Source organism: Hippocampus guttulatus, chromosome 3 (assembly GCF_054856545.1).
Source record: "Hippocampus guttulatus isolate MCC_2025c chromosome 3, RoL_Hgut_1.0, whole genome shotgun sequence".
In the NCBI taxonomy this organism is placed as follows: domain Eukaryota; kingdom Metazoa; phylum Chordata; class Actinopteri; order Syngnathiformes; family Syngnathidae; genus Hippocampus; species Hippocampus guttulatus.
In genome coordinates this window covers 21,338,867-21,366,738 of record NC_141263.1, presented here as the reverse complement: position 1 = coordinate 21,366,738, position 27,872 = coordinate 21,338,867, and the positions used below count along the sequence as shown (strand labels likewise).

General features: G+C 41.8%; 1 protein-coding gene across 3 annotated transcripts in view; it reads right to left on the bottom strand.

Moving 5' to 3' along the window:
• Window positions 1–861: 861 nt before the first annotated feature.
• Window positions 862–27,872, bottom strand: part of celf6 (CUGBP Elav-like family member 6) — a 154,740-nt gene continuing 127,729 nt past the window's right edge. The window contains exons 6-13 of one of the 3 annotated variants that reach the window (XM_086107419.1): window positions 26,970–27,143; window positions 25,105–25,252; window positions 23,029–23,178; window positions 20,836–20,898; window positions 20,127–20,207; window positions 18,550–18,693; window positions 13,980–14,129; window positions 862–8,985 (exon numbers count right to left, since the gene is read on the bottom strand). In XM_086107419.1, coding sequence (XP_085963545.1) covers window positions 14,002–14,129; window positions 18,550–18,693; window positions 20,127–20,207; window positions 20,836–20,898; window positions 23,029–23,178; window positions 25,105–25,252; window positions 26,970–27,143 — 888 coding nt within the window. In that variant the 3' untranslated portion in view covers window positions 862–8,985; window positions 13,980–14,001. The remainder of the gene's footprint in view (window positions 8,986–13,979; window positions 14,130–18,549; window positions 18,694–20,126; window positions 20,208–20,835; window positions 20,899–23,028; window positions 23,179–25,104; window positions 25,253–26,969; window positions 27,144–27,872) is intronic. The other 2 variants (XM_086107420.1, XM_086107421.1) reach the window with 2 other exon arrangements.

The following is a 27,872-nucleotide window of genomic DNA, read 5'->3' as shown; positions in this document are numbered from 1 at the left end:
TGCAGTCGACATCAATAAAGTGTAGCATGATTAATCAATTGACCTCTCGCTTATTATGTAGGGGAGAACCAGCGGCATCTGGTTTTCGGTCTGCGGTAACGCCTCAATCAGGAGAGATGAAGATCCATTTCTCTTTAATCAATTCATTCTGCTCTCCTTCCAATCTCCCTCCCATTTATTATGCTTTATTCATCCTTTTTTTCAATTATTTTCTCCTAACCGTCTCATCGGATTTGTTATTTGACTGCGTTAGGTAAGGCAATGACCTGTCCAATATGCCCGACAAGTGACATGAGGTTTGCCAGACAACACAAAGGGCTCTATTATCATGGACATGCGCACGTGCGCTTGGCGTAAAAACCGGCGCCTCATTTTTGTCCCGGGGCAAGTCGAGTATACCATTGTTTGGGAATTTGGCAGACCACTTTGCACCATGTGAGGGCATCTTCTTTTCCACGCAATAGCCTCAGTGCAGCGATCATCATTATGGCTAAGTAACCGTCAACGTTTCTCTGTGTTACGACATATACAGTATGTTCCAATTTTGTAACTCAATCTTTATTAGAATTTGTACCTGTTGGTTCAATGATGTACAAAAAAGAACTACAATCACAATATTTCCTTCAATCGTACAGTTCATTATTATCTCATCGCTTTCATTGTATATCAGATAACTGATACTTGTTCAAGAACTTTAAGTTATGCTCTGATGGCCATTTTAGGGAAGAAAAAAAAAGTGATTTCTGGAGTATATTCACCAAATGCCGTGCTTGTATCATTTATAAAATGAGCGGTCCAAACACAGTGTACTTGAAGTATTACTAGTTCTGCAATGTGAAGGAATAAAACGGACGAGGTTGATCGTTTTTCTACAGGACTGTGCTTTATTTTAGTCTAAGCAGAATATAATGAACTAAGAGAACTACAGCGTTCAGCAGCACTATGGGGAGAATATCACTCCAAAACTAGGGGAATCGTAACCGAGCCAACATTAATTCAAATGACATCTCTGTCCCCCCCCCCCAAAAAAAAAGCAATTTCAGTTGGTTCGAGTCATGGAGTAAGACCATTTTATTCATTGCTAATTTGAATAAATACATGAAAACGAATGAATAGGATTAGACGGCAAAGCTGGGAATGACTCGTGATAGAAAAATCCATGAGGCAAAAATGTCTGGTGACTCCATGGGCCTCCTATGAAGTCTCTGATTGGATTCTCAGTTGGCGCAAACCGCTTACTCTTCTGAGTTCGACATTTTGGTCCTTGTAACCAACGGTGATGGCAACGATGTCATTCATGCAAGGAATGGGCTTGAGGTAAATTAAACACTTTTTTTTTTTTTTTGACCCTTGCGATTTGGTATCCCATTTTTTTTACAATACAGGGTGTCCAAGCAGTGTTCACAGGTAGTACCGCGAGAGAGAGAGAGAGAGAGGGAAAAGGCTGGGTTTAAGGCAGAAGTCCCTCGTCACATTGGCAAATCAGCATCTCCAGTGGACTGCGGTTGGGAGGCAAAACCCTCGCCGCAAAATATGAGAAAACAAGAATGTAAACACAGAGGCGATGAAGTCCAGAGACGTGTCAAACCACCAGCCCTTAAGAAAAGAAACGGAATCAAACCAAGAGAATTCATCCATGTCTTAATTTCGAGGTTACAGCATACGTTTTGATGTGATAATGATAATGATGGTGGGTTTTCTTGACTTTCCAGGCTTTCAGGGACAACTTTTTGACCCACGGCCAGGAAATTAGAGACTTTCTAACACGGGTCAAAAGTGATTTCTTAACAGGTCTGAAAAAACAGGTGGACATTTTTTTTTTTTTTAAACAAAGCCCAAAATTTAGCTTATGGGGATAACAAGTCTGCAGGGTCCCCAAAAGCAACATAAGCAAGAGTGTGTTGGACTTCCTCCTTGAATCCACATGACCAGTCCCATAAGTGCATTTTGTCCAGTTTATTATTGATCCAAAAGCTGTCAGCATGCGGAATCCCTTAAGGATTTTTTTTTGTTGCTTTTTTTTTTTAATTTTATTATTATTTATTTATGTTTTTTTTTTACATATGCAGCCTGAAAAATATAAATAAATACAAAACAAAAACATCATAATAAACTTCATGATAATGATTTCATCCCAGCTTCGGAAAACATTGGAAAAAAAATCACCAATTTTCCAACATGAGTATAAAATCCTTGTGAATCACTGTACAAGAAATAAAATTATTGTACTATCTATTCATTTTTTTGTTAAAATTATTACATAGGTTTGTTCTCTTTATTTGACTGAAATATATTATTTGCGTTCTTTTTTTTCATTTTTTTTTCACTTTTCAACATGAGATATTGTACGTAGCCCATAAAGGTAGGCTGAACAAAATTGAAAAATAAGCTATATTGTATGTACAAGAGAGATGTAGCAGCAGTGTGGTCTAGAGTCGTGGAAGGTGACATGTTTCATCAAGAATTGGTCACTTCTTCATCCCCTTCCTCCAATAAGCCACCGATTCAGGGTCCGTTACTGCTTTATAATGTTTCAAAGCAGATTAAAAACATGATCTGGTATCATTTTAATAAGTTCCTGCCGAGGTACTGTACCTCCCATGATTCACTCCGAAGTGACTCGCAGATGCCAGCACTGCTGTGGCGTATCAAGTGACATCATTGTACCAGAGAGTGGAGCTTCTCAGAGCACACTACTGTACAATCTCTCTATTTATAGGCTATTTACAAGAAGGGGAAAAAAATGGTCATTGTTGTTCCGGAGTCAAACATCAGCGTACATCCCGAGCGACTTTTGTGCACTCTTGGCTTAGCCTGCGCTGTAATCTCTTTGTTGTTATTACTTAATTGATAAGAATTCATCGGCCTATTCGCGCTGCATCCCAATGATGGGATGCAATCTCCTATCTCAGGATGAGGCAGGAAGGCGAGGCTCTCAACCGCTCCACTAATCATGACATCATCGCGCCCCGATGCCCTGAGTATCAGGAGTGATTTTGTGGAGTTTTCAGGTTTCAGCCCTCCCTCCTGACGAGCACCCACCCAGTGCCTATTTCCATCTAAAAAAAAAAAATCAATTTCCACAGCAGTCTTGCCATCCCAACTGGAGTGAGATGACGGAAAAGCTCCGTCTCGAAGCAGCTCCTAAATGAGAGCCATTCATTTCTTCCTTCCTGTCCAACCGCTTACTTTAATTATCTCTACGCTTTCAATTACATGTCACTTCCTTCGCTTGACGATCTCTATTTTCGGGTGACTGGTTGACATGGCCGTCATGACATTTGGTTGCAGGGGACCTCAAAGGCTAACGGTACACCTAAAACTGAGAAGTATATACAGTATGCAAAACTGTAGGCTGTGTCCACATGAACCCAGGTATTTAATTTTTGAAATTGTTTGCATAAAAAAGTGAGCTTTCAAAACTGCATTTTGGAAATGAAGATGAGCTGACCATGGGGGGTTTTTTCCCCATCTTTTGTTTGTTTGTTTTGGTCTGATGCCGTTTTTTTTTTTTTTTTTGGTTTGTTTTTGTTTTTGTGGGAAACACAATTTTCAGTTAACTTGTGTTTAGGGCTGATTACATCTGACAAACGAGAACCTGCACATTTTTGGTGATGGTCAAACCAATGCAGTAGTCTGGATCCAATAATTTGTTTGAACTTTTTGCCACCACATTCTATTTGCGGTGTCCATGTTGGGGCAGTGACTGACGACATACAGCGAACGCAGCTCCTGTGACAAGTACAGCCACAAGGATCTGTATTCCCTTTTTGGCCGTTACAGTCCACCTGCATTGGGCCTTTATGTACAAGGCAACACAAGCACATAAAATATAGTTTAGGATCTGAATAAAGGCGCAAATTCAAGAAGTAACCGTAACTTGAGGTGTCAAAATTAATCGTTTGAGCAACAACGAATGGATTCGCAAATCAGTCGACAATTATTTTAATCAAGTAAGAGCCACTGCTTATCTTAAAATTGTCAGCCGTAATTATTCTCTGATTTCTGTAGTCCTTCATGAAATCAGACTGATTTCCCTTTTGTGTTTTCTCAAAATAATACATTTGCTAATATCTGCCTATACTTTGGAAAACGATACCCGGACCGGTCATTTCAAAAAGGTTAGTGAGGATGTCAATCCCTCTTGCGTAATATCGCTTCATTGTTGTTTAGTTGTTGTCTTTATGACTAAAATACCAAATGAGCAACAATAATTGGTTAACCCTTTCATGCACCCGGTAAACTGATAACATGATGAGCTGTCCACTGAAGCACTGTCCCTGAAAGGGTTAATAAACACTTGTCAAGAAAAGAGCATGTCATACATTTTAATGCAATTTTATTTTCTTTTAATCAGATGATTTGATTAATCAATGTAATAACTGATCCTAAAAATATTCTAAGAGGTGTCCACCCCCTAAAACGAACAAGTTGCACGGACATGCTTTGACATGGGTAAAATGTCCTCATGGTTAAGGCTTTGAGCACCAACTGTTGCCTTGTAACGATCATGACACTGAAAATGCTCTTTAAGATTGACGTTTTAAAAAGCCATGGTCGGTTTGGTTTTGGTGTTTTGGATTTTGTAAAAAATACCTGTGTACATATGGAGACATCTTTTGTCGTCTTGAGTGACTCAGCGTATGTTATTGCATTGTACAGGTAGATGCTTTAGTACTTTTAGGTTCAAAAAAACAAACCTACACTGCTCCTTCTATTTTTACTACCCATCACTTTCAAATGTTTGTCCTCGAGGGGCAAAAGTAATACAGACTATCTCTGTTGAAAGTTTCCAGCTGCCCATCTAACACTTTAATTTCACCTCGCCGGAGGAAATTACGTGTCGTAAATTCAGCGCTGGTTAGTCAGCAGCGTGATAGACTAGCGTGGGTGTCAGCTCACCTGGGTGCGCAACCTGCCACCGGGAACTAAAACGGCATCTGGTGCCGACCCTGCGAGAGTCGTCGTGCGAGCTTTCGTTCTCCGCCGACAGCGTGCAACGGCAACGCGGGGCCAAAGTGAGCACAGGAAATTTCCTTGCTTATGGAACATTAGATTTGCCATCAATTAGTTCTGTCTCTCATGAAGGGAAGCACTTTGCAGAGCCTTGCTTTTGTTTTGGCTGACTCCCTGCTCCATGGATGCACCTGATAGCAAATCAAAGACAGATGGGAGAAGAGCAATAGCGCCGCCGCATTTCCTCACATTGTAGCCGGGGATGTTTTATATTCTTTCGACCGCAAAGAGTACAAGGTATCAATTAGGCATTTCTTCGAGGGCTGTTTTTTTTTCTTTTCTTTTTTTTTTCCAATCCCTAATTCCTTCTCCATTACTGTTTAAAACTATTGCCCCTGGAAGCACTTTCTCTTTAAACCCGACCATAAACCTCAGTTTCACAGGGGCCATGTCTGCTCCATGGTAAATATGTTTCCCCTGGACACGAGGTCTTATCCGTCAGAGTAAAGGTTGGGGGGGGGGGTTCTTTTCTTTTTTAGTAGGATAGCAGGAGGTGTCCACTTAAGGTTTAGTTTTGCAAGGTCTGTAGATGGCGCTTCTTGCAATTATCAAGGCAGGGTGTCTATGGAGGAAAATCAATGTTTGGTTCCTCAGCCATTTTGAATTTGAAAAAAACAATTGTATCCTCGTATGACTCCAGGCTAGATAAATGTGCAATTATTTGTATGTGCGGGATTCTCTTTTTAAACCTCTGCTGGAATTTCGGTGAGAAATTCACCGGCAATATAAAACGGCTTGATTCACAACATGATACGTTCTATACCGTATCTGCTAATTTGTGTTTGGGGTATTTTGTCATTGTTGCAACTGCCAGGTCAGCTATCAACAGACTTTCCAATGTGGGGGTAGGCACCAACATCATTTTGGTGAATCGTTCCTCTGAATTTTCCGCCTCCACCTCACCATTTGGTCCCGGTGAATATACCTGGTGATTTTCTTCTTTTTAAAATGATGCTGGATAAAAAGCTGGTGATAGCAGTGCAATATGGGCTACAAAAGGGCGGGGGGATAATTGAACAGTAGCGCGAAGAGACGTTGAGTTGAATGAGAAGAGCAGAAGTTGAGGGACGGGGCTCTGACACTATCTTGGCAACAGGGGCTTTATCACAATGAATCTACAAATCTGCAGCACATCGCCTGTCAGTTATTTGCAATAAATCTGGTTTTAGTTGTTTTTCTCTCGAGACAAAATAGGATTTAATACTCGAACTCTTTGGACCAAGCTTCCGGATGTTTTGAACCCTTATAGATATATGGTGCTTGTCACCGGCAGCTTGGTTACACCTTCTATTTTTATAGTGTTTGGGCTTCATCCGAGAAGCATTACTTTGAAGGATGTTTGCACCCCCACCCCCTGCCTCCATTCTTCTTACTGCCTGCCATCCAACGCTGTTGATCGTATCGGTGCAGCGTTTCAACCGAGCAAATTGGGGAGCGTTCTGACCTCATTTACAAGTTGTCCTTTTCTGAAGGAGAGTGTCTTCATCTTTTCGGAAATCTACATGGAACGTTCCCAAGAAATTAGGTCAAGGAACATGTCCACAGTGGAATGTACATGATGTGGTATAATTGTTGGTCTTATGTCTTACATCTATAGGTAGTTGTTCATATCATAACACTGTTTGATGTTTTTTGAAGGGACGTTGGAGACAGCTATACATTTTTTTCCTTTGAGTCATGTTTCCAACAGGCTGTATGGTTCTGTTCAGTTCGGTATGGATTTGATCATTTCCACGGTCATGTTTTGAGGGGTGTCACTGTGATAACTTCGGTTCGATTGGGTAAGATGGAGCAAGACACACACTTTCCCTTTCATGTTCTCCATCGCTCTTGCGCAGCACACTTGTCGGCTCAGAGCCGGAACAAAAGAACCAAATATCCGCTCGTTACCCACAACCCAACAAATGCGGGATATGATTGCAATTGTGTGCGCTTTTACAAAGCGACCCAACATTGTTTGAAAAAACGGCACCGGGAGACGTGCGTGTCAAGCATGTACCGTAGCTTCGCACCCATCTGAGCTTCCCGGAAACGATTTGCACGCATCGTAACAGCTCCTTTGCGGCTCTGATGCAACCTTTGAAGGCAGATTATAGGTGGGTTCTTTTTCACCCCATTACATGTCCTTGTCGTTTATACAGAGCATTGAACAGAAAAAAAAGGCGGATAAATCAAGGCTTGAAAATGTATTTATTTGAAGGTACTGTCTGTGCGTAGAACTATAGCGTAATTTCTTGGATTAATTTGGTGGCAAACTGTTTTGCTATAGAATGGTGGACTATGCGGCTGCCTCATAGCGAAAAAGATCTGGTTGAATCTTAACTCGATCTCTTTGTGGATTTGATTTCCGTCCACATTTCTAAAAACATGCTTGTTAGGTATTAATTTAAGACTTTTGTTAGTATTTCAGTAATAGATACGAACGTGAGTGTAACTAGTTTGTCTGTGTGTCCTGCGATTGCCTGGTAACCAAGTCTATGCCGCACACAGCCTCTTGCCCAAAGTCGGCTAGGACAGAATAGGACAAAGCGGAAAAAAAATGACTGATTACACCCTTTCTGGATGTCACGATCAAAGCCTAATCAGGGTCTGCAGAACCATACCGTGGCAAACTGAACAATACCACTTGTTGGAAACGTGACTTAATTTTCACTCTTTTGGCAGTTTCAGTAGCTTTCAATGCCCTTCATTGAACCATTTAGCTTTTCACGTTGCGCAATACAAAAAGGTCAGGGGAAAAAAATGTGAAAAGACGCCCCGGGGGTCCGTGTTGCTTGGTCGTTTACAGTGGATTGTCGCTTGAACGTAAAGGCTAAGGAGAAGCCTTGAGTATCTGCACTCTGTCCAGCACAGGCATGAGTAAGTTCAGTCTTTGCCCTTTCCGGGAAACAGTTTCTCCTTTTGTGGTGCCTCCGACATCGTGACGATCGTAATATCCAGTGGCATAGACAGCACTGTCCATTGTTCATTCTTTTTTCTTCTCCCTTATCATTGCAACTTCAAGTATTTTTTTTAACAACAGGAAAAATGAGCAAATGTACTTTTTTTTTTTACCTACTCCACTATGATACAACGTGGTGCCCGATTAGCATCCAGAACAAACAAAAATCAGCCCCTATGCTACAATTCCATTTTTTTCCCCCGATACATAGTCCATTTTCTTTTATTACAGTAGGCCACTGGATATTGGTTTGTTTGTTTTTCTTCCCTTTTTTTGGACTAAGAGTAATACTTGTAGCTACAAGGTATGCATTTTTTTAAATATATATTTATATATTTATATTCTTTTAAAAGCGTTTTTTTGTTGTTTGTCCTTTGGTCCCTATTTCCTAAGGAATGATGCATGTAAATTATCCTGGATTCTTCCTCTTCCTTGCCGTCGTCATCCATCCAGTGCTCAGCCCTGTCACAGAGCACACAACATCTGTGTAGGCACAAAAACCAAAATGGCAGCAGGCTGGTGTGTGTACATATGTGTTCGCATGTATGTGTGTGTATTTGTGTTTGCTTCAGTACTTGAATTGGCATTCGCACTTATGTACAACTTGTTTTTTTGTTGTCGTTGTTATTTCTCATTAGCTAAAGCATTTTGTTTGTATGCGTTTTGATGGTATGCATGCTTTGCGCATCATGAGTCTATCTTTTTTTTTTCTTCTTTTCAACCCATCACGTCTAAAAAAGAGCAGCAAAAAAGTTGGTCTTTGCAAAAAATTCGCTTCCAACGAAATGCCCAAGCAAAAAAAAATATACATGGAAAAATGAATAAATAAAACAAACAAAGATTGATAAGACAAAAAGGGGCCTTTGCAAAAAAAAAAAAAACTTTGGGATCTTCACTCAGTTGCTCAATCTTCCAGTGGGGTCCCAGCAGGTTCAAGGGACCACCTGACCGTCGTGATATGTAGCAGAGCAAGGAGTCTTTGTACTTTGACTGCACTTGTGGAAATAAGGTGTTGTGGGGCCTTCATCCTGTGACACACGGAGACAGGAGAGAGTGAGGGAGTTATCACGCAGACTGATTCGCAGGCATAGCCAACAAAATGACGCACAGATGGCGAGAGGGAAAAAAGAAACAAAATTAGTTGTGTCTATGTGTGTATGTGCGCGCGTCAATCAAATCCAAAAATAAGTGAGCTCGAGGCGGTGTGCAGATTATTTTAACCTCTTGTGTAATCTCTGATCCCACCAGGGAATTTGAGCACAACCAAAGACCATCGGGGTTTGTCTTTGAAATGATTTCGATCGGATATCTGATGTCAACATGATTTTTACTAAAGTCAAGCTTTCTGAGACACCAAAATGTGAAAATTGGTCTCTCCTTCGTATGTGTTCATGTAATGATCAGGGATGTGCCTTATAATGGACAAAACAACAATGGATGCCCAATTTATACAAACCCCATAAAATTATAAGCTTTCTATTGATGTTCGACATTGAAAACTGCATCTCCCGAAGCTAAAAGTGCTCTGTTTGTTTGTCCGTTGGCTAAAACTAGTAAGAAAACATTTCATAGACTGACAGCAATGTCAGCTACAACCAAAAGAGAGAGAGCCCGTGAGACACCGCTCTGCCTTTGTGTCGACACATGACAGATAAATGTATCCATGCGCCGGAGATTTGGACATAAAAGATCTAGTTTATCTCTAATATGTTGGGAGCTATGATGTGGGTGAAGAAAGGCTGCGATATCACAGCAAATTGCTCTTCGAAAGAGCAAACATGAAAGGCCGCGACTCGCCGATGCGAACCCACCGCCAGACACTCTTTGTTCTACCGTCCGCCTCCTGTAAAATGAGCTTGTTATCGTTCCATAATAGATCTGCTTTTTAGATGTTAGTCAAATCGAGGCCAGCCATTAGCTGCATACAAATGTCCAACGGTTCTGATTATGGATTCTGTTTCGGAGGCAACAACTGACTCGAGCTGTACGTCTACCAGAGCACAAGATCAATGGCTTTAATGGAGTTTTAGTTTATTTTCTATGCTATCAACTCTGGGAAAACATTGCAGCTCTGAAACTTTGCTAGATAACTTGTATTGCTCCAAAGGTCATACGATTTCAGAATTTAGACTAAGTAAAAACTCTAATATTGGGTCAAAGCAAATTCGTCTTGTCATGTTTTTTTATGTGCTGTTTTGTGATGCATTTTTCCCCCAAAGTTTAATTTTTTTTTTTTTTTTTTTAAAGCTCCAGCATGCGGAAACTCTACGGCATGACTAACCCCAAAGATTTGACAAGAAGCTGTCAATACCCCGTTTAACCCTTTCAGGGACAGCGGTTACTACAGCTTATCATGTTATCGGTTACAGGGTGCATGGAAAAGGTTAAATAGAAATAGCGGTGTCCAGAAAATATCTTGACAGGATAGGATGTCAAATGAGAGACCAGTTTTTTGTGTCAAGGAGGAGCTAGGTTTTGGCTGTTTTGTTAGTGGAAGCTATTTTCTTTTTTAGCAAAAGAAAATAGCACTATGGGATCATAGTTTGGTGTGTTAAAATTTAAAGAACTAATACAGGAAAGAGAAAGATGGCAAATGGAATGTTTGGGTTGCTAGAAGAACAATGAAAATGTCATGTTAAATAATTTCAGATGCCTTGCCATTAATCATACTGTACATCCCCTTAAAAAGGCTTTTACGAAGAGCAGTTTGATTCCAATGTTTCTTTTCTCTTCATATCACTTGCTGTTGGCTTTATTGCTTCAAAACACAAACCAGCCAGAGTTGGAACAGCAGCACACGTGGATTGTTTTGGATCTTTGATCTTCGACTGCATTTGTTGCAGATTCCCCCACCTCACTTTGCCACATTTCATCGACACCTCCATAAAAGGCTCCTAGAACATTAAGAGGCATACTCGAAGCCACAAAGGCGCCTGCGGTGACCCTCCCCACCCGGCTCAGACAGTCTCATGGGTGCATCTGGCTAGACACAAGGAAGGGCAGATCACCTACCTTTTGAGAGAACACGCTCTCACTGAAATTGACTTAAGCTTATCTAGGACTGACCTGGCCAGACTGGAAACTTGCAAAGAAAGGAGCTTTTTTCTCAGCAAATATAATGCCAGCACATAAACAATGCACCCCTCTATGAAAACAGGATCCATTCAGCTAGGCTCCGCGGCGGTGATATTTTTGGGCTAATGCGGCTAGGCGGCGGCGCTAGCCGCTCTGTTGCCACAGTGTAATCGGTTTTCAGCCTCCTAAATAAATACATAAATAAATAAAACGAGAAGTGATTCTGGTGTTGGGCAAACAAAACAATCTTGCGCGAGTGAGGCCTGCGCAGATGGAAATCCACCGAGAAGTGGAGTGTCAACATTTGCCCGCGCTCTTGGCGAGATTTAATTGGCCGCGCAAATACGGCGGGGTCAACTCGGCGTCAACCCATCTCGCCGCTAAACAGCTGTTGATTGTGTCTGGAAAAAGGTCCTCTTTGCAAAGACTTTCATATAAAAGCACAAATAATTGCTCGCCAGAGGAAACACTGCAGACACGAGGAAATGGTGAGATAGGGAAACATCAATACAGCGAAACCGCCAATGTCGAACATCCTAAAAGTCATACGGTACAGTCTCACACTGAAGCTGTAACTCGGTGAGCTGGTAAATGATTTGCTTGTTTTGGCAGCTGAAGTGTTGTCTTTATTTTAAATATTTTTACTACCATAGACTATCCTAAATGAGTGACGGTTAATTAAATAGCAATTAATTTTACCATGAAAGTGTATATGCATTTTTTTTTATGTATTTTCTCAAAATAAAATATATTAAATCTCTTGTCTGCCCAATGTACAACATATTGACATTACGTACTGTGGATTAGATACTTTCACCACTTTTTTTTTTCCCACATCCCTGGAAAAAAAATTGAACCCACTTTTCGTCAAATTCCTGTATATTTTAACCCTTTCATGCACCCTGTAACCTGATAACATAAGATGTCCACTGTAGTAACCGCTGTCCCTGAAAGGGTTAATGATAAAATTACTTTTATTTTCAAATGTTTTCCATATTTAATTTGATCGTGCTGTACCGCAATGTGCGATTTCACAATTTCTTTCATACGTGGGAAAAAAAATGTGCTGCATTTGTCCCATTTTATTTCATCAAGTGGTTGCATAAAATAAATCTGAATCAGATACGTATTTCAAAGTCACAGATGATTTTATTTTGTTCAACCCTTGCCGAAATGAAATCGAATAAATTCAACCACCATCTTTTTTTTCACTGCGGGGACAGTAGATGCTATCGAAATATCATATATCATCCATACATCATTTAGATCAGTTTATATCACATACGGTGGCATAATATCGCAACATCTATTTGTTCTGGCAATGCCACGAGGTGGCACATTCTTTACATTTTGTAACAATATTTTAGTTTTATTAGAGTTTTAGTTAAATATGTTAAAGTTGAAGCAGTGGCTGTACACTTAATTACAAAGTATGCGGTTGCTCGGAATGAATGAACTCACTTTATTTCAAGTGAATGCTGCACTTGAATTGCCAAACGTTATTTAAAACATTGTTTGCGCACTTAATAGAAGTTTATGAGGCTGCAACGATTTCATTTACTTTAAATTATTTCCTATGAGGAAAAAAAAAGTTGGTTAGGAGTCGAGCAGCATCAAGGAACAGTTTCTTTTGGACTTTACGCTGTACATACGAGCCCCATAGATGAAAGTCAAAGCATCACAAGGGCACAACCATTCAGCGGCATAAAAGGGTTAATGAAGGCCACTTCCAGAAATGGTCTCAGTGACCCAGCAGCGACCGCAACGGATACCAGCCCAAGAAGTCAGCAGTTGCACGGCACTTGGGTTGCCAGGTTGGCGGAACAGAAGGAGGCACTCGCACACGTTCACAATGTGATTGACTTGTGTCATAAAGCGCCCAGTTTTCTTCTTATTGTTATTGCTAAGCAAGGCAATGAGTGGGTAAACGAAAACATGAAATAACAGGATTGACATGTTAAATAGAAATGACAAATAATTATCAGCGCTCCGCCAAAGAAAGTCATTACTTGCTTCTTTTTGTGGTGCCGAGGACAGATTCATAGACAACTTGCCGTCTGAAAATGATGAATTGATGTCTTTATTTTTCCCGCCTTTTTTTTTTTTTGTATATGCACAAAGATAACCCTGAAGGCAGAAATGCATATTTCAAAAACCCTCCTGTCGACAGTAATTGGATTTGCCTTGCATTGTTTGCGATGAGGTTGGCCACACAGTGAGGGCTGCACTGTTTCTTTTTTATTTCTGTATTTATCTTTTGCATTAAGTTTATCTTTTCTGCACAGAAACACAATTTGAGTACCTTCCCACTGGTAGAAGAAAACACCACTTGAACCCCCACCCTGCCCCCCCTTAAAAATTTCCCAAACAAAAAGTACATATCAGAGAGGAATACAATTGGATTTAGAATTTATCATTATATGAAAGTTTATTTCTTTTCGAACCAAAGGGAACTAACATTGAAGTTTTTTTTTGTTTTGTTTTTTTCAAGATGTGAGCTGAAATTGTTTGGCTTCATCATTGTCAAGTGAAATCACGCTGCTGCAAGCACCACTTGCAAGTTGCCGCAAGCTCTCTTTCCACCAACCGACATGGTCTCTGCGGGCTGTTATTTTTTGGGGGGGAATTTGTCCGCTCGACAATTCGCATTGATCGCGAACACTGTCTCCGGTTGTCAAGTAATTATGCACAGTTGGGTATTGATGATGTCATTTAGTTCACACTGGCAAGTCCAGCAGTCGCTAATGGGATTCCGAACCTTCTTTTGAGAGGGCAAATTGCGTATTGAGACACTCCTGATGAAAGAAAAAAAAACAAACAAACAAAAAACGTATTGATATTTCTTTGTGTTTTTTTTTTTAATTCATGTCCTCAATGTGCTGTTGTTCAACACGGTTGACATTGAGATGACAACTAAAAGGACAATTTTAATCAGCTGAAAACATACCTCGATCAGGACCGCAGACCAGTCAGTAAGGTCGGTTGGCGTCCTTTGGCCGCTTTAGCTGCACCTTCAGCCTCTTCATGCCGATTTGAAAGCCGTTCATAGCCTGGATGGCGGCTTGGGCGCTTGACGGGTTATCAAAACTCACAAAGCCTGAGATGAGAACACAGAGGGACGGGTGCGGGGTTGGGGTGACAAAAAGGAACGGGAAAGTGGAAGGAAAAAGGAAGATCGGCAAGGATGGGAAGGGGTGACGGGAGGAAGAGGAGATGAGACGGCGTTTGAAAGGAGGCCCCCTTTTAGCTTCGAACAATGAGATGACAATAGCGCTTTGTTTTGTCTTTTCAGCACATTAATTGAAAATCTGGGAATTGAAAAAAGATTACATAAAATAGCACAAAGGCTAATAAGGCAGATAATACAATCAAACAGAAGGCGCTATTAGAAATTCAAAGTGGGAGCGCGACAGTGAACACACACGCAAACACACACACCAAAAAAAAAAACATAAAAAGGTGTGAACAGATTAAATAGGACATGTGAAAGAAGCACATCATCATTCGAACCACACTTTCACAAAGTTGAGTTTACCACAAAATGTTTCATGTTAGGGATGGGTACTCTGTCTTACTCCTACATTCCCAAAACATGCATTTTAGGTTTCGTGAAGACTCTCTTTGGCAAAAGGTGTGAATGGTTGGTTTTATGTGCCCTTGGGTTGGCAACATGTCTTGGGTGAACCGGCCTCTACTTATTATTATTATTATTTTTTTGCCAGGGTTTTGGTGGCATCTTGTGGAATCTTAGGTCACCCGATTAAAAATGGTTCCATGCCTCCCGTACGGGGGACATAACGCAAATGTGTACAGTACATTGTGTTTGTTTTCAACCTAAATAAGTATCGGCGACCGCCGCCGCAGCATGCACATCATAATCATCTTCCTAAGATGGTATGAATGGGGGGACGGTTTTGACAATGTTGTCGGCAAATCCGTTACTGCCGTGTAAATGTTCGCTAGACGTGAAAAAGCGTTCAGGCGAGCGGTTAGGGGGCAGGGGGGGTGATGGGCTATAGACGCCTGCAGCACTGAGTTATCACTTGGGTGTCACAGCGCAATGAGAGCACAGGTTTCCACACCGGGACTCCGTGCCCGTTCTTATCAGACACGGCGGTGATTGACGGCGTGAATTTTCCGCCTGCCAGCTGATTTCATCGCACTGTTACGGGTCCAATTTAATTTGGGGGTAGAGGGCAGGCTTTTGTCAGTGCGGATGAGATAAGGCTGCTGCTTTTACAAACCTTTTAAACAAAACGGAGCAGGCAAGGGCCTGTCAGTTGGCAGTGATCCCTCCTCCAAATCCCCCCACTCTACACTCGCGCAAGCACACACACACACACACACACACACACACACGCTTGTGATCCTACCAACCGGATTTAATGAATCGCCATACCTTACATTTACATCCTCATGCCAAAAGAGCTGATCGCAAGTTGGGGAGGAAGGAGGCAAAGTGTTGTTAGAGGACGGCAGAAAGTCTTAAAAGCTACTGGAAGATTTCTGGACATCATTTAATTGGCTGTTTTCACAAGACAGTTTAGGGGCTGTTTTGGCACATGTGGGCGGTTTGTTTGGGAAGGGATCTCTGAAAAAGAATCAGCATATCGGGATGCTGCAGAGTTTGTAGAATTGATGTCGTAGGAAGTATGAAGGCGTATTTGACTTCATTTCCATGACGATGAAAAACGGAATAATTTGGGGGGAATTTTCCAATCTCTGAATGTTCTCAATGGCTGTTTCCATGTCTGTGTTGTATTGAGCTGGAAAATGTTGCCGTTGCGGGTGTTCGTGCAAATGAGTGGTAAGTTCAGCTTCCCACAACTGACGTAGTGGGCTACTATTTTAAATGTTATTAACTAAATAAATCTAGTTGGGGGTGAATCAAGTGGTGCTCTCTGGTATGCCTGAATCGCTTCAAAATGAAATTAATCAATTTTGAATTCCCCGAATTAGGTCTATACATAATTACTTTTGTACGATAATGTTTCATTTTGTCTGATCATTTTTGTGTGAGGGATTTAGCACATTAAAGGGGCGTGATAAAAATAAAGGGACTTTTTTTTTTCTTTTTAAAGGTACTAAAGAAACACGGCTCCATGTTAAACACCACATTGAATTTCAGTTGTTCATGTGGTGAAATGAACCTAAAAAAGAAGCAATCATCAGGATGAATTATTTTGGTGCCAGAAGTTGGCCTGTCTGAAGAGTCTCAATTGGTTTGCTGTCTAAAAGATGTCAGCTACGGGAAATTGAGCGACATCCGCGCTGTGTCAACTCTTCTTCCGCGCGGCATCATTTTGCTCAATCATTCTGGCATGGAGACAGACAATCAAGACATTTACAGAGATGGTTGACGTGGAAATGTGGTCAAATGCTCCCAATCTCGAGTCGGAAGAAAATGTTTGTATGATTTTTCTTGAAGGGTTTTTAAAAATCATTGGGGCGGTAGAGACAGAAAACGATACATACAGAGTTGCGGCAAGAGAAGTTTCTGGGGAAAAGATTTGACAAATATCAAGTTTCTTTCAGACAAGAATAGGCTTACTTAGAAAGCCTCATACTCATCTCTGAAACCTTTCCACCTCACTTTACTATTCGTTCTGACGCCTGTGTACCGTTGAGCAATAGCCGCTTGTGTTCACACTTTTGCCTTTTAACCAGTCCAACATATGAAGCCGAAATATTCTTGAAACACCCTTTTTTTGTGTGTGTGTGTGTGTGTTTGTTTGGGTTTTTTAGACACAATCTTCTGCCTACTTTGTTTCTGTCTTGGGCTCCACTCTCTAGCCATACGTTAAAACATGGAAACCTTCACAAAGAATGAATGTGCCATTTTTTTTTTTTTTTTTTGACATGATTTTAATTACTGCCCGAGACTGACGGGGTTGCCGTCCGCTACCATACGTCGTCTCCCGCAGCGTGACGGATAGTGAGGAAGGGGTTCTCTGTCCTGAGAAGGACGCACGGGTGAGCGGGTGGGGGTTGCTGAGCGCCTCATGGACAAGCGTGTCGAAGAGATGCTGAAAGAAAGCCAATGCTGGGAGTCTTCTGTGCGCTATCTCCTGGGTGCTGCTGTCCGACTGAATCAACAGCAAGGTCCGCAACAGTCTATTATTATCTCTTTAAGCCTGTGGAGTCCACCTCCACCGGCCTCCACCCTGATGAAATGGTTGCGTGGGGGAAGAGGGCGAAGTGAGATGCTGTTCATTAAAGGTGGTAGAATAGGCCTGAAAGAGGGGAATGCGGGTGCTGATTGGATTAGAAAAGTGGAGGTTAAGGCACACCCGACTCAACATTTCAATTAGTTATGACACGCCTGCTTGGCTATCACTGGCTGTTTCATTTTGTGCACGGTTAAAAAAACCTATACACGCGTCTTGAAATTTTATTTACGTTTTCTTCTGTTTTGAATAAATGTGTTTTTTTAATGTTTTGAATTTGTAAAAAAAAATCTGACTTTTATTTTTCACTCATGAAGGGTTCGGTGAACGTGCATATGAACTGGTTGGGTTCGGTACCTCTAACAAGGTTAAGAACCACTGCTCTAGATTGTCCTTCAGTGTGATTTACGCCACAAAAGTAGTGGAAATGTTAGATTTACAACGACCGTGTTTACTTTAGTTGTCTACTACGGCCACTTGATCATGTCGGATGTCAAAGTAAAGGTAATTTCGGTTTGTTAGAGCGGACGCTACTATTTGAGAAAAATGGTACATGAACCATCCACGGCGGGTTCAATTCCAGCTCCTGCGTAGGTTTTTTCTGGGTGCTCCGGTTTCCTCCCACATTCCAAAAACTTGCATGGCAAGCTGATTGAACACTCCAAATTGTCCCTAGGTGTGAGTGTGAGCGCGGATGGCGATTGGCTGGCAACCGGTTCAGGGTGTCCCCCGCCTACTGCCCGAAGACAGCTGGGATAGGCCCCGGCACCCTCCGCGACCCTTGTGAGGATAAAGCGGATCGAAAAATGAATGAACTATCCACTGTGTGTGCGCTCAACTGAATTAATGAAAGAAACGTTAGGAAGGTTTTAAGAAATACCGAACACTAGTAGTTGATTAATAGCCTGTTCAATATCATAATCAAACTTAATTCCATCAAATTGTCTACAAATGTGTGTTTACTGCCTTAGCATGGTTCATTAAAAAATAAATGACCCTTCATAACTGCATTTATAACACATTGCAGTATTCCTTATTTTTGCTCAAAGTGTTGATCTTTCATTTCGTCCCCATCGCTGCATTAACCTTCGCTGATAGGGTTGATTGATAACGAGATATACACCCCCCCCCCACTCCCTCTCGCTCAGTGGCTTGAAACACCACCTTTAAAATGTTAATTGCAGCTCGATTAGGATAGACAGTGGGAATTAAGGAGGAAAAAAGGCAAATGCTAATTGCAGAAAAGCAAGAAGCATGAGAATGTTTCACAACACGGCCGCATAATTAAAGATGCTTTCCCCATCCACATCACTTCCACTGTTGATTTTTTTTCTTTTTTTTGGAACTCACCAAAACATTTGCTCTGATTGGTCGCTCTGTCCACAAAGACTTTCGCCGAGATGACGTTGCCAAAAGGGAGGAACATTTGCATGAGCTCGGCGTCACCAAATTCCTGGGGCAGGTGATAAATAAACAGGTTGCAGCCCTCTGGCCCTGGTGAGGGGAGGAGACAGCATAGAGATGAGTGACATCCGCAGGAGACTTTTAGACGAGGGGGAAGCCGTATTTAGTTCGCTGTCAGTTTGAATCCACACAATTTGCTAAATTTCACATTGTGTCACCAATCCATACTATTTTTCCAGACTTTCAAACTTAGCTTGCAGCAGACTCAAGTGACACCATACATGTTGTGAACACGTCCTCTCAGAAAAAAATGGTCAAAGAAGACTTTGAATCGCTCCTCTTTCATCTAGAGTAGAACGGCTTCAAGCAACAAAGCGTATGTAGGAATGCAGAAAAAATATTTTGCTGGTGTGTTCTGTTGTTGTTAAAGTTTGAAGTTTACTTCTGTTTCCCCTAGATTCAAATTTAAGGTTGTGAGAAATGTGTATTGATTAGCACAGTGGTCTGGCTAGGACTAGGGATTGCCCCTGTGATTGATTCGGCGGACGTTCTAACCAGTCGACCACGGTGCTGCCCAGCAGTAATCCCAACAGAAAAAAAAATCGATTTTGAATTTGCCCATCTTGTACAATGCAATCTCTCTGAATGTTTGGAATTCAACAGGATGCGCCGAGGGGCTGGTTCGCACATCTGCTTCACGGTTGTGGGGTTCGAATCTCGACTCTGGCCTTTCCGTTTGTAGTGTGCGTGTTCTCCCCTGTATTTGCAAAAGCTTCCTCCAGGTACTTCCTGCATCACGAAATCATGGATGTTAGCTTCATTAAAGACTCAAAATGATCCATAGGTGCCAATTTGACTGCGAATGGTTGTTTGTCTATATGTACCCTTGATTCAATAGCTGGTTGCAGGCGACTGCCGCACTACAATTCGATTCCGGACACTTGCGCTCCCACTGTGGTAAATAAACTTTTTCTGAAAGCACTTTGTTTCATACCTCCTGCATAGAATATTCACTAAGATGTCTCCTACATACAATCATACGGATGAATAATTAAGATGGAGGAAATATGTCAGAAAAGAGTCATTTAACATGAGCGTGAATCCTTTGCTTTATTACATTGGATGTGTGTATGTGTCTGCATGTGAGTACGTGTGAATGTGAACGCTTCTTCTACTGATGGCGCTAAATGATTATGCATGCAGATAATTAATCTGATGAATATTTATAACCACTTAAATACATTGTAATGGACTGATTAAGCAGTCCGAGTGTGAATTAGTGCGCTTTTTGAATAATGACAGAGTAACTTTTGTCTCGTCGCTAATGTTCTTGAAATGCGGAGCCTTTTCATCACTTTATTTTTTTTCTTCATACTGCAAGACGGCCTTTTCTTTTCGTACCATGACCCCACCTTCTTTTCTTTCCCCTTCCCGTCGCTAATTCAAAGCGGCGCAGCAACATTAGAATGGAACACAGCAATTATCACCTTTTATCTTGGGTGGGCGCCTTCACCCGCTCTTACCTTCCCGCTGTTGCTGGGGAATGATGGCCGGCTGCTGTGGGAATGCTTGGCTGATTGGCGCATAGGCGGCGGGGTAGGCTGCTGTTGCAAAAGGGGGGGAAAGGAAAAAGGGGGGGGGGGGATAATCGTTTCTCTGTTTTCATATCTGATGGAACAAATACGATGGTAGCTTATATTAAAACAATCCAAAAGTGGCACACAATTTGGGTGAAAAATATCCCCCATACCTCAAACGATATTTGCGGCTTCCGAATCTCTGGTTACATTTTCCGATTTTTGGCAGGGGATAATGTCGCTGAATGGATTGTCGTGTGGCTGCGAGCTACCAATGTACTCTAAAGCACCAATAAGCAGCGATTCAGCCTTCCATGAAGACTTACGCCTCGTTCATGAGAATCAATGTCAGACAACAGTGAGAAGCCTTATGTCATCTCTAGTATAGACTATGGCAAGTTCAGAACCTCATCTCTTTGTGGAGTTTTGGAATTAAGTCATCTCTTTGTTTGTGTGTGTGTGGGGGCGTACTATCAAGTCAACTCCAAATCCTTTCGCAATCCGAATGTGAAGGAGCCTAATGCTGGTGGAAATTAGCCGGTTGTGCCGCCTATCTTGACTTGTCAGAGTGTCTACCAGTGTGACAAACAGAGAGGGAGCTGCAGATGGAGCGAGCGAGCGACTTAAGGGAGATGAGACACGACAGACGGATCACCTGCGTAGTGTTGGACCCCGGCATAAGCCTGCTGGAGAGGGTCGGTCACCGTCGGACTCTGTGCTGCAAGAGAGGCAGTGGGGTGGAAAAAGGCGGAAGTGGAAAACAAAGAAAGGTTGGAGAGTGGTCAAGCGAGGCTCTGAGACAAAGACAAAAAGATGGGAGACAAATGTTTGTCTTTCCACTCAGCAGTACAGTTTGGTGTGGTACAGTAGCAATGACTCACTCCAATTTGGTTGGTTTTGTGAATGTGAAAATCCGGATTGAAAAAAGGGTTTTCTCAAGAAATATGAGCTGGACTGATGAGTGGGTCTTGCCAAACAGTAAGGTTTGTGTTTCAAATACTGATTGCGGACAAATCTCTGTGTGCTACCTTTGGTTTTTTTGTCTCGCGCAGACCACAAACAAGATTCATTACCGGGGGCGGAGCTACTGGTCACATCCATATATCGGGGGAGATTTTGACATCTCTGACTTTCCTGCCATTTTTATATGGATTGAGTAATTTCAGATCCCGTGATACCACAAGTCATTTGTGGTAACTGCACATTTGTTATTAATTTCACACAATAGTAAGCAAACAACGAGGCTGGGAAGTCATTGTTTATCATAACACAGGACACAGACAGTCGTGCAATCTTCACCACTTTTCTGCATACAGTGTTATTTTTGTTATTTTGACGTCAAAATGGCGCCGCGAGAGTGGCTGCCTTTCCAGCAGCTCCTATATTTTGTTGTTCTACTTCTTCCTTTCATAACTTTGCTGCTGTGAATTGGGAATTTCTCCATTGCGAGACTAATAAAGGTTTTCTTATTCTTTTCTTATATAGCTAGCTAAGCTAAAAGCTATGATGGACAGTCCCTACAGCTCTCTTCTGAAACATTTATTTTTGTGCATGCAAACATTTTGTTTTTTCTTTTTTCTACACCCCAATTTTGCTGCTGTAGACTGTAAATTTCCCCAGTGTGGGACAAATAAAGGATATCTTAATATCATCCACATTCATAGGTTCCTGCACTTAAAAGCAACATTTAAAATTGTGATGAAGTGAAGAGGATTTTTGTTCATGCAATTTTTTAGATATCATTTGAGCTATTGATCACAGTCTTCAAAATGGTGTCGGCCATCTGTGACGATTAATCACTGTGGTTGGCTGTTAACTAGCAAATTGGCACAAGAGATGGAAGTTGACAATGAAACCGACTGCAAAAGCAACGTAAAAGAAAATTACATCATCTTAGAATAAAGCGCAACAAAATGTTGCTTTTTTTTTACATAGGCCTTTGGTGAGCTACTGTGAACTGGAGCGCTTTGAGGAAATCTGGCTTCACTGATTATGGAAAGCCATCGGGGGTAAGATCAGACTGAGAGATGGCAGATATTTGGGTTGTCATCACCCTCAGTTCTTCAAAATTGCCTGTTCGACCCAGATGTTTCCATCAAATATTAATAACGTGCCAAACAAACCACTTTGTAGTTCATTACAACCGCCGCTCTCTTTGCATAAAACACAAGCAAGGGAGCGCGAGTCCTGTCACTTCTCCAGGAATCATTCCCAGACAGCATCAAGGAGTTCAAGACAGGCTGACGCGCATCAAATTAACCAGAATGGATTGAAGGATGAAATGATTGATTCATCATCATATAGAGGTTGGCCGCTCTGAAATCTGCCAAAGATGCAGTTGAATGGCGCCCGGAGCTTAAAAGGCTTCAAATCAAAAAGACATGTCACAGTTGGGTAAACTGGATAACAGAACTGTCAACTTTTAAATCGTAACATGCGACGCCATTCATCGTGTCGCATGCGACACTTGTCGTTCAAGGGGAAGTCAACCCCAAAATGTTCTTTCTCGAAATATGTTCTACGCACCTTCACTTGTCTAAACACGGCATTCTGATTCATATTGTGTTTGTGAGGTATGAGTTAAGCTCATCTGCTTTGGGAAGCGGAGCCCCTGAGCGACTGTGATGTCATTTTCAGTCGACAGCAAGTGGCAAAATGGCCGCCCCGAGATGGACAAAAACGAGTGGATTTTATTGCTTAACTCATATTCCACATTGGCGATATGAATCAGAATACCATGCATAGACGAGTGGAGCTGCATAGAACATATTTTTGTGAAGAAAATTTTGGGATTGACTTCCCCTTTAAAGACAATATATCCTGAGCCCAAAACACATTTTCAACTCACCTGGGTAAGGGTGAATGCCGTTGGTGTAAATTGGCTCGGACGTGGGGTGCCCGTTGGTTTGTGGTGCGAGGGCACTAAAGCCGTTGACCCCGATGGGGGTGGCTATGCTGGGGACGGCTGTTGCAGTGATGCCTGGGGGTGTGCTGGTGCCTGCAAACATAGATGCAAATATGTGGTGGTGGTTTTTCTTTTTTTTGCTTTTTTTTTTTGGTAAATAAATGAAAAAGAGGGAATTTACACGTTGCAGACTCAAAACACAGCAACAAAATGCGTGTAATAATTTACAGTTAGTCACCAGACATCTGAATGGGTTTGCTTCAAATTCTTCATTTTCTCTGTATTCACTCTCTCAAACTCTCGCTGAACTAGCAGCTCAAATCCCCATCGCAGCATGGAAAACTAGGATAAGCACGATTTCTAATTCGAACAAATTATAAATGATCATATTTGAAGATGATAATCATCCAATGACCCAAATATGAGGCTCAAGAAGGAGAATGCGGTGCATCTTTTCGATGGAGAAGGCTGACTTGTGTCGCCTTGTAAGCGGCCTTTTGTGCCGATGGATTTGTATTATTTTTCTCATCCAAGGCGAAGGGCATTTAAAACATCTGGGATTACGTTTGATAGGCATTACCTGGTATGTGTACGCCTTGTGGATTACAAATGCACCGTACAGCGGCGAGACACTTTATTTCATGTATTTGCAATGACCCTGCCTTTCAGGCTGCCTGCCTACTTAGTGTCGAGCCGTCAAAAAAAGTCTTTCGTGACAACGGCCGAAAAGGTAATTCAGACCGAGGTCCGGGATTATCGCGTTTGAGTCATCGCTCTTATATTTGCTAAACCAAGGACTCGGAATCCAAAGTCATTGGGATTGGCGGTGTTCCCAGGAGAAAAAAAAACACAGTCACGGAGAGCGAGTGACAGCAAGGCAGTGAGAGATAATAAGAGTGAGAGGAAGAGCATAATGCGGCTGCCAATGAATGTACATGTCCCACCATCATGGCCTCCCTTCAACGCAGGCTTCTTCCAAGCCCGGAAAGTAAAGTCTTAAAAAATGCAACAAGGGCATATGTAGGAAGGACTTTGCATGAATTTATTACCACTGCTTCTTCTCATAATCCTGCCTGTAAAAAACAATATTCCTCCGGCCACTTGGAATTCTTGAAAGTGCGTGTTTTTTTTGTTGTTGTTTTTTTTTTAAGTACGGTAGCTTTTTTAAGGCTTGCAAAAAATGCTTGAATTCTGAATGCTACCTTTTCTGCCAAACACTGGTGAGTTGCTGGCAATCCAGAAATTTATATAATAATAAAAATAATGATTTTATGTGATAAGGTTGGAGAAATCTATGGGGTTATTGCCTCATAGTGACGTCCAAAATAACTCTATTTTAGACCAAGATATTTGATTCCTTGCCCTATCGGTGGTTAATCGATTAATTGGCAACTACTTGGTGATTAGACAAATCAGCGAAACCAGCCCATGTCATTGAAAATTGTCATACATGAGTTTTTAGATGAGGAAGCAAAAAATAAGTTTTGCTAGTCACTTATTAGCACGCACTTTGATTTTTTTTATTTTTATGAACACAGTATCGTTTTGGGTCAATTTTGGCCCAGTCCAAAAATATCCAGATAATTATTGTCTATAATGTTAAACTCGGAACTACAGATCAACTGTATGAATAGCCTTCTTGAAATTAATATATGGATTATGAATCCTTCATTCCACCCATCAGTGAAAGAGAAAAGTGCATTTTCATTTGCTACACTGTACATCTTGCAAATGTGTCAAGGCTGACTCTGACTTATGTTCCTGATGTTCAGTGTGTTGCTGTTACAAAATCCCCCATAACCTCTTTTAAAGGCCAATAGGTGATTGTTCCAAATTTGACTTGGAAAAGTATGTACGTGGTCCATGTAGACACTTGATGGTAAAAATCTGTTAGCGCCATGCTTTTAACAGCAGACCTCATAGAATCTCACGAGTCAACAACTCATCAAACAACAACTGATCAATTTGGATAAATATGTAAGTTGTCTGGGCCGCAGCGAGGAAAACTCCTCCTCATACCTGAGGATGGCGTCATCGGAGTCGCCACCAGACCGTTGACATTGAATGCCGCCATTTGCTGCATTTGTGCGGCAGCAATGGCCGCCATGGGGTTCAGGTAGGACCCTTGTGTTGCCGCCATCAGGGCTGCTTGCTGTTGCATCATCTGCTGTAGGATTAGAGATCAGCGGGCGGGGGAAGGAGGGGAAGGACAGAGAGGAGGATGAAATAGCCGCGGGAGCAGAACGTGTTTACTCTCACATCTCTGTTTACTTGGCCAGCGCCTTGTTCTTGGATCGCATCGCCCCTCAGCATCACTTTGCAGCGACCGGTCCGTAACACACTTCTGGCCTCATTGTACTGCTTCATGATCAAGACTATATGATGACGATTCAATATTCTACATCTATAGGCATTATACATGTGCTGGAACGAGGGAGGGCGTGGAGGGGTTGCAAATGCGTGAGTGGGCGATTCTCACCTGTCAGGATGAGTTGTCAGCTACAATGTGAGTGCAAAATCTCACAGACTTCTAACTCGGGCTGTGACTTTCATGTGTGAATATGAAACGGTGGTGATGGTGGTGGTGGTGGTGGTGGCGGGAGGGGGGGGGGGGCAGGGAGCTGGCAGGGGTAGTGGGTGAGCCGGTGTTGGTTCTCGGTAATGACATTCACTTGAGTTTTGAGTGCAAGGTAAAAATGTGTTGGCGGATGAGATTCACAGAAGTAGTCTTAAAAAATGGACTTGAATGGGAAGTGTCGCAAGATTCACAACACAGCAATGCATACACACAATAAAAAAACATTGCATGAAAAATTGTGTAAAAGGACACTATCATTCTGTAAAATGTATTACCGATGCATTAGCCAAAACCTTAGGTACACTTACATGATCTAATCACAGGGGGTCCTCGGTTTAGAGCAGTTTTTATTTTTGATTGTTTCCAAGTTGGAACGGCTAACACTATCATATTTTGAATTCATGAAAACACTTCTAGGCCATGAATATAAAACAAGTCAAGTGAAAAGCAGTATATGTGGCCTTAACTGAGTGTGCCTTCCAATCCAGTGGAATGTGTTTTTACAACACTGTCCAAACTAGTCCTGTATGCGCCGTGAGGACCGTCACAAACCGAAGGCCCCTTGTGCAGTGTATATGCAATACAAGCACGGTACCAAATAGGAATGGGCACAACCAATTAACTGATAAGGATTTCTGTCAATTGTGTGGAATTGATTATTAGTCATGTCTTGGACCACCTGAAGCAAAATGGTGCATTCAGCAGTGGTGCTGTTGATTCATGAGTCTCAATTAACGTTTTAGTGGGGATCTTGATCGAGGTGCAGATACAAGAATTTATGTTGTGAGTCACTCTGACATCGGTTGAATCACCCACTCCCCAGAATCGTCATCATCTACCAGGAATCAGGAAATAAACTGCTTCTTCCACTTTTGTGAACAGTTTGGCAAATTCATACTGTAGGTCAGGGGTGGGCAAAGCATCGTGGCTCTATTTTTATTTTTTAAACTTCATCGACAAAAGAAATGGCCAATCTGTTTTTTTTTTAAATCTAATGTTTATGGTGAAAAAAAAAATCGAATGTTCAGAAAAATGTGTTTGTGCATTTAGGTGCAAGAGAGGCCCAAAATACAAAGCAGTGTTTGTATAGTGCAGTGCAATTTTACCCCACCGCAATCCCCAACCACAACAATAAAATATTTGGTACTGTATCTTGTATTCAATGAGACTGTGCAGGTGTACCCAATGTTGTGGCCAGTGAATTGTATGACTCAAACAAACGGTCGTCATCACGTTCCTAGTGGGAAAGAGAAGTGAGGTCAAACCTTCAATGACAAGCGTTTTTCTTTTCTGTTCTCAAGCTCACCGTCTCCTCCCCCGCCGGGCTGAGACTTACAGCGTGAGAGTAGGCGCCATAGGCCCCAAACTGGATTGTCATGGGACTGAAGATGCCGAGCTGACCGGCCATCTGGTGCATCCGGCGCAAGGTCCGCTCCTTGTCGGTGTCTGCGAATTTGACCACCAGGCTAGACGAGGCGCCCTGTAGGTAGGTACACAAATGCGAATATGTTTTGTTTGGTTTCATGTTGCACAAATTAACTGTAGCGAGGTGTTGAATACGTATGTCGATGTGTTGCTTTTCAACAGGCTTGAGTTTTCAAGGTGAATTGTTCGTTTTCTTGGTTGCGTTTTGGTTCATGTGGCTTGAAAAGTGAAAATACGAGTCTTGAACACCAAACTTAAATTTGAGTCTAAACAGCTGACTTCACAGTTCAGCCCGTTTTCTTTTCCACATGTTCTTGTTCTGCTCTTGCAATAAAGCAAAATATTCTCTTTACATGCAAAGACGTGTTCCAAAACAATTTCCCCACGAGGATGAGAAAGTTTAAGAATTTATATCAATGGTTCTTGAAAATTGCTTGAATTAAATTGGAAAAGATACTGCACATGTTTTTTAATGTCATTATTTGGCAGGATGGTTGGAAGGAATATACAAACGCAAATGCATATTTAAATCACTGCACTTTGACTCTGTAGAATACATTTGAGTCTTGTTGTATATTTCTATTTCTATATATGCAAGGTGATGCCCATCTCTACGAAATGTGATTAAGACTGTACAGCGCCTATATGCGTGGAGAATTTTCTATGCCATTTTTTTTTTCTCCAACGGATGTCTTGACATCCATCAAGGAAGCCAGTGGAACTGAATATACAACCATTATGAGTGCAGTCATTTAGCTGTCAGCATTAAATGGAAGACAATGGT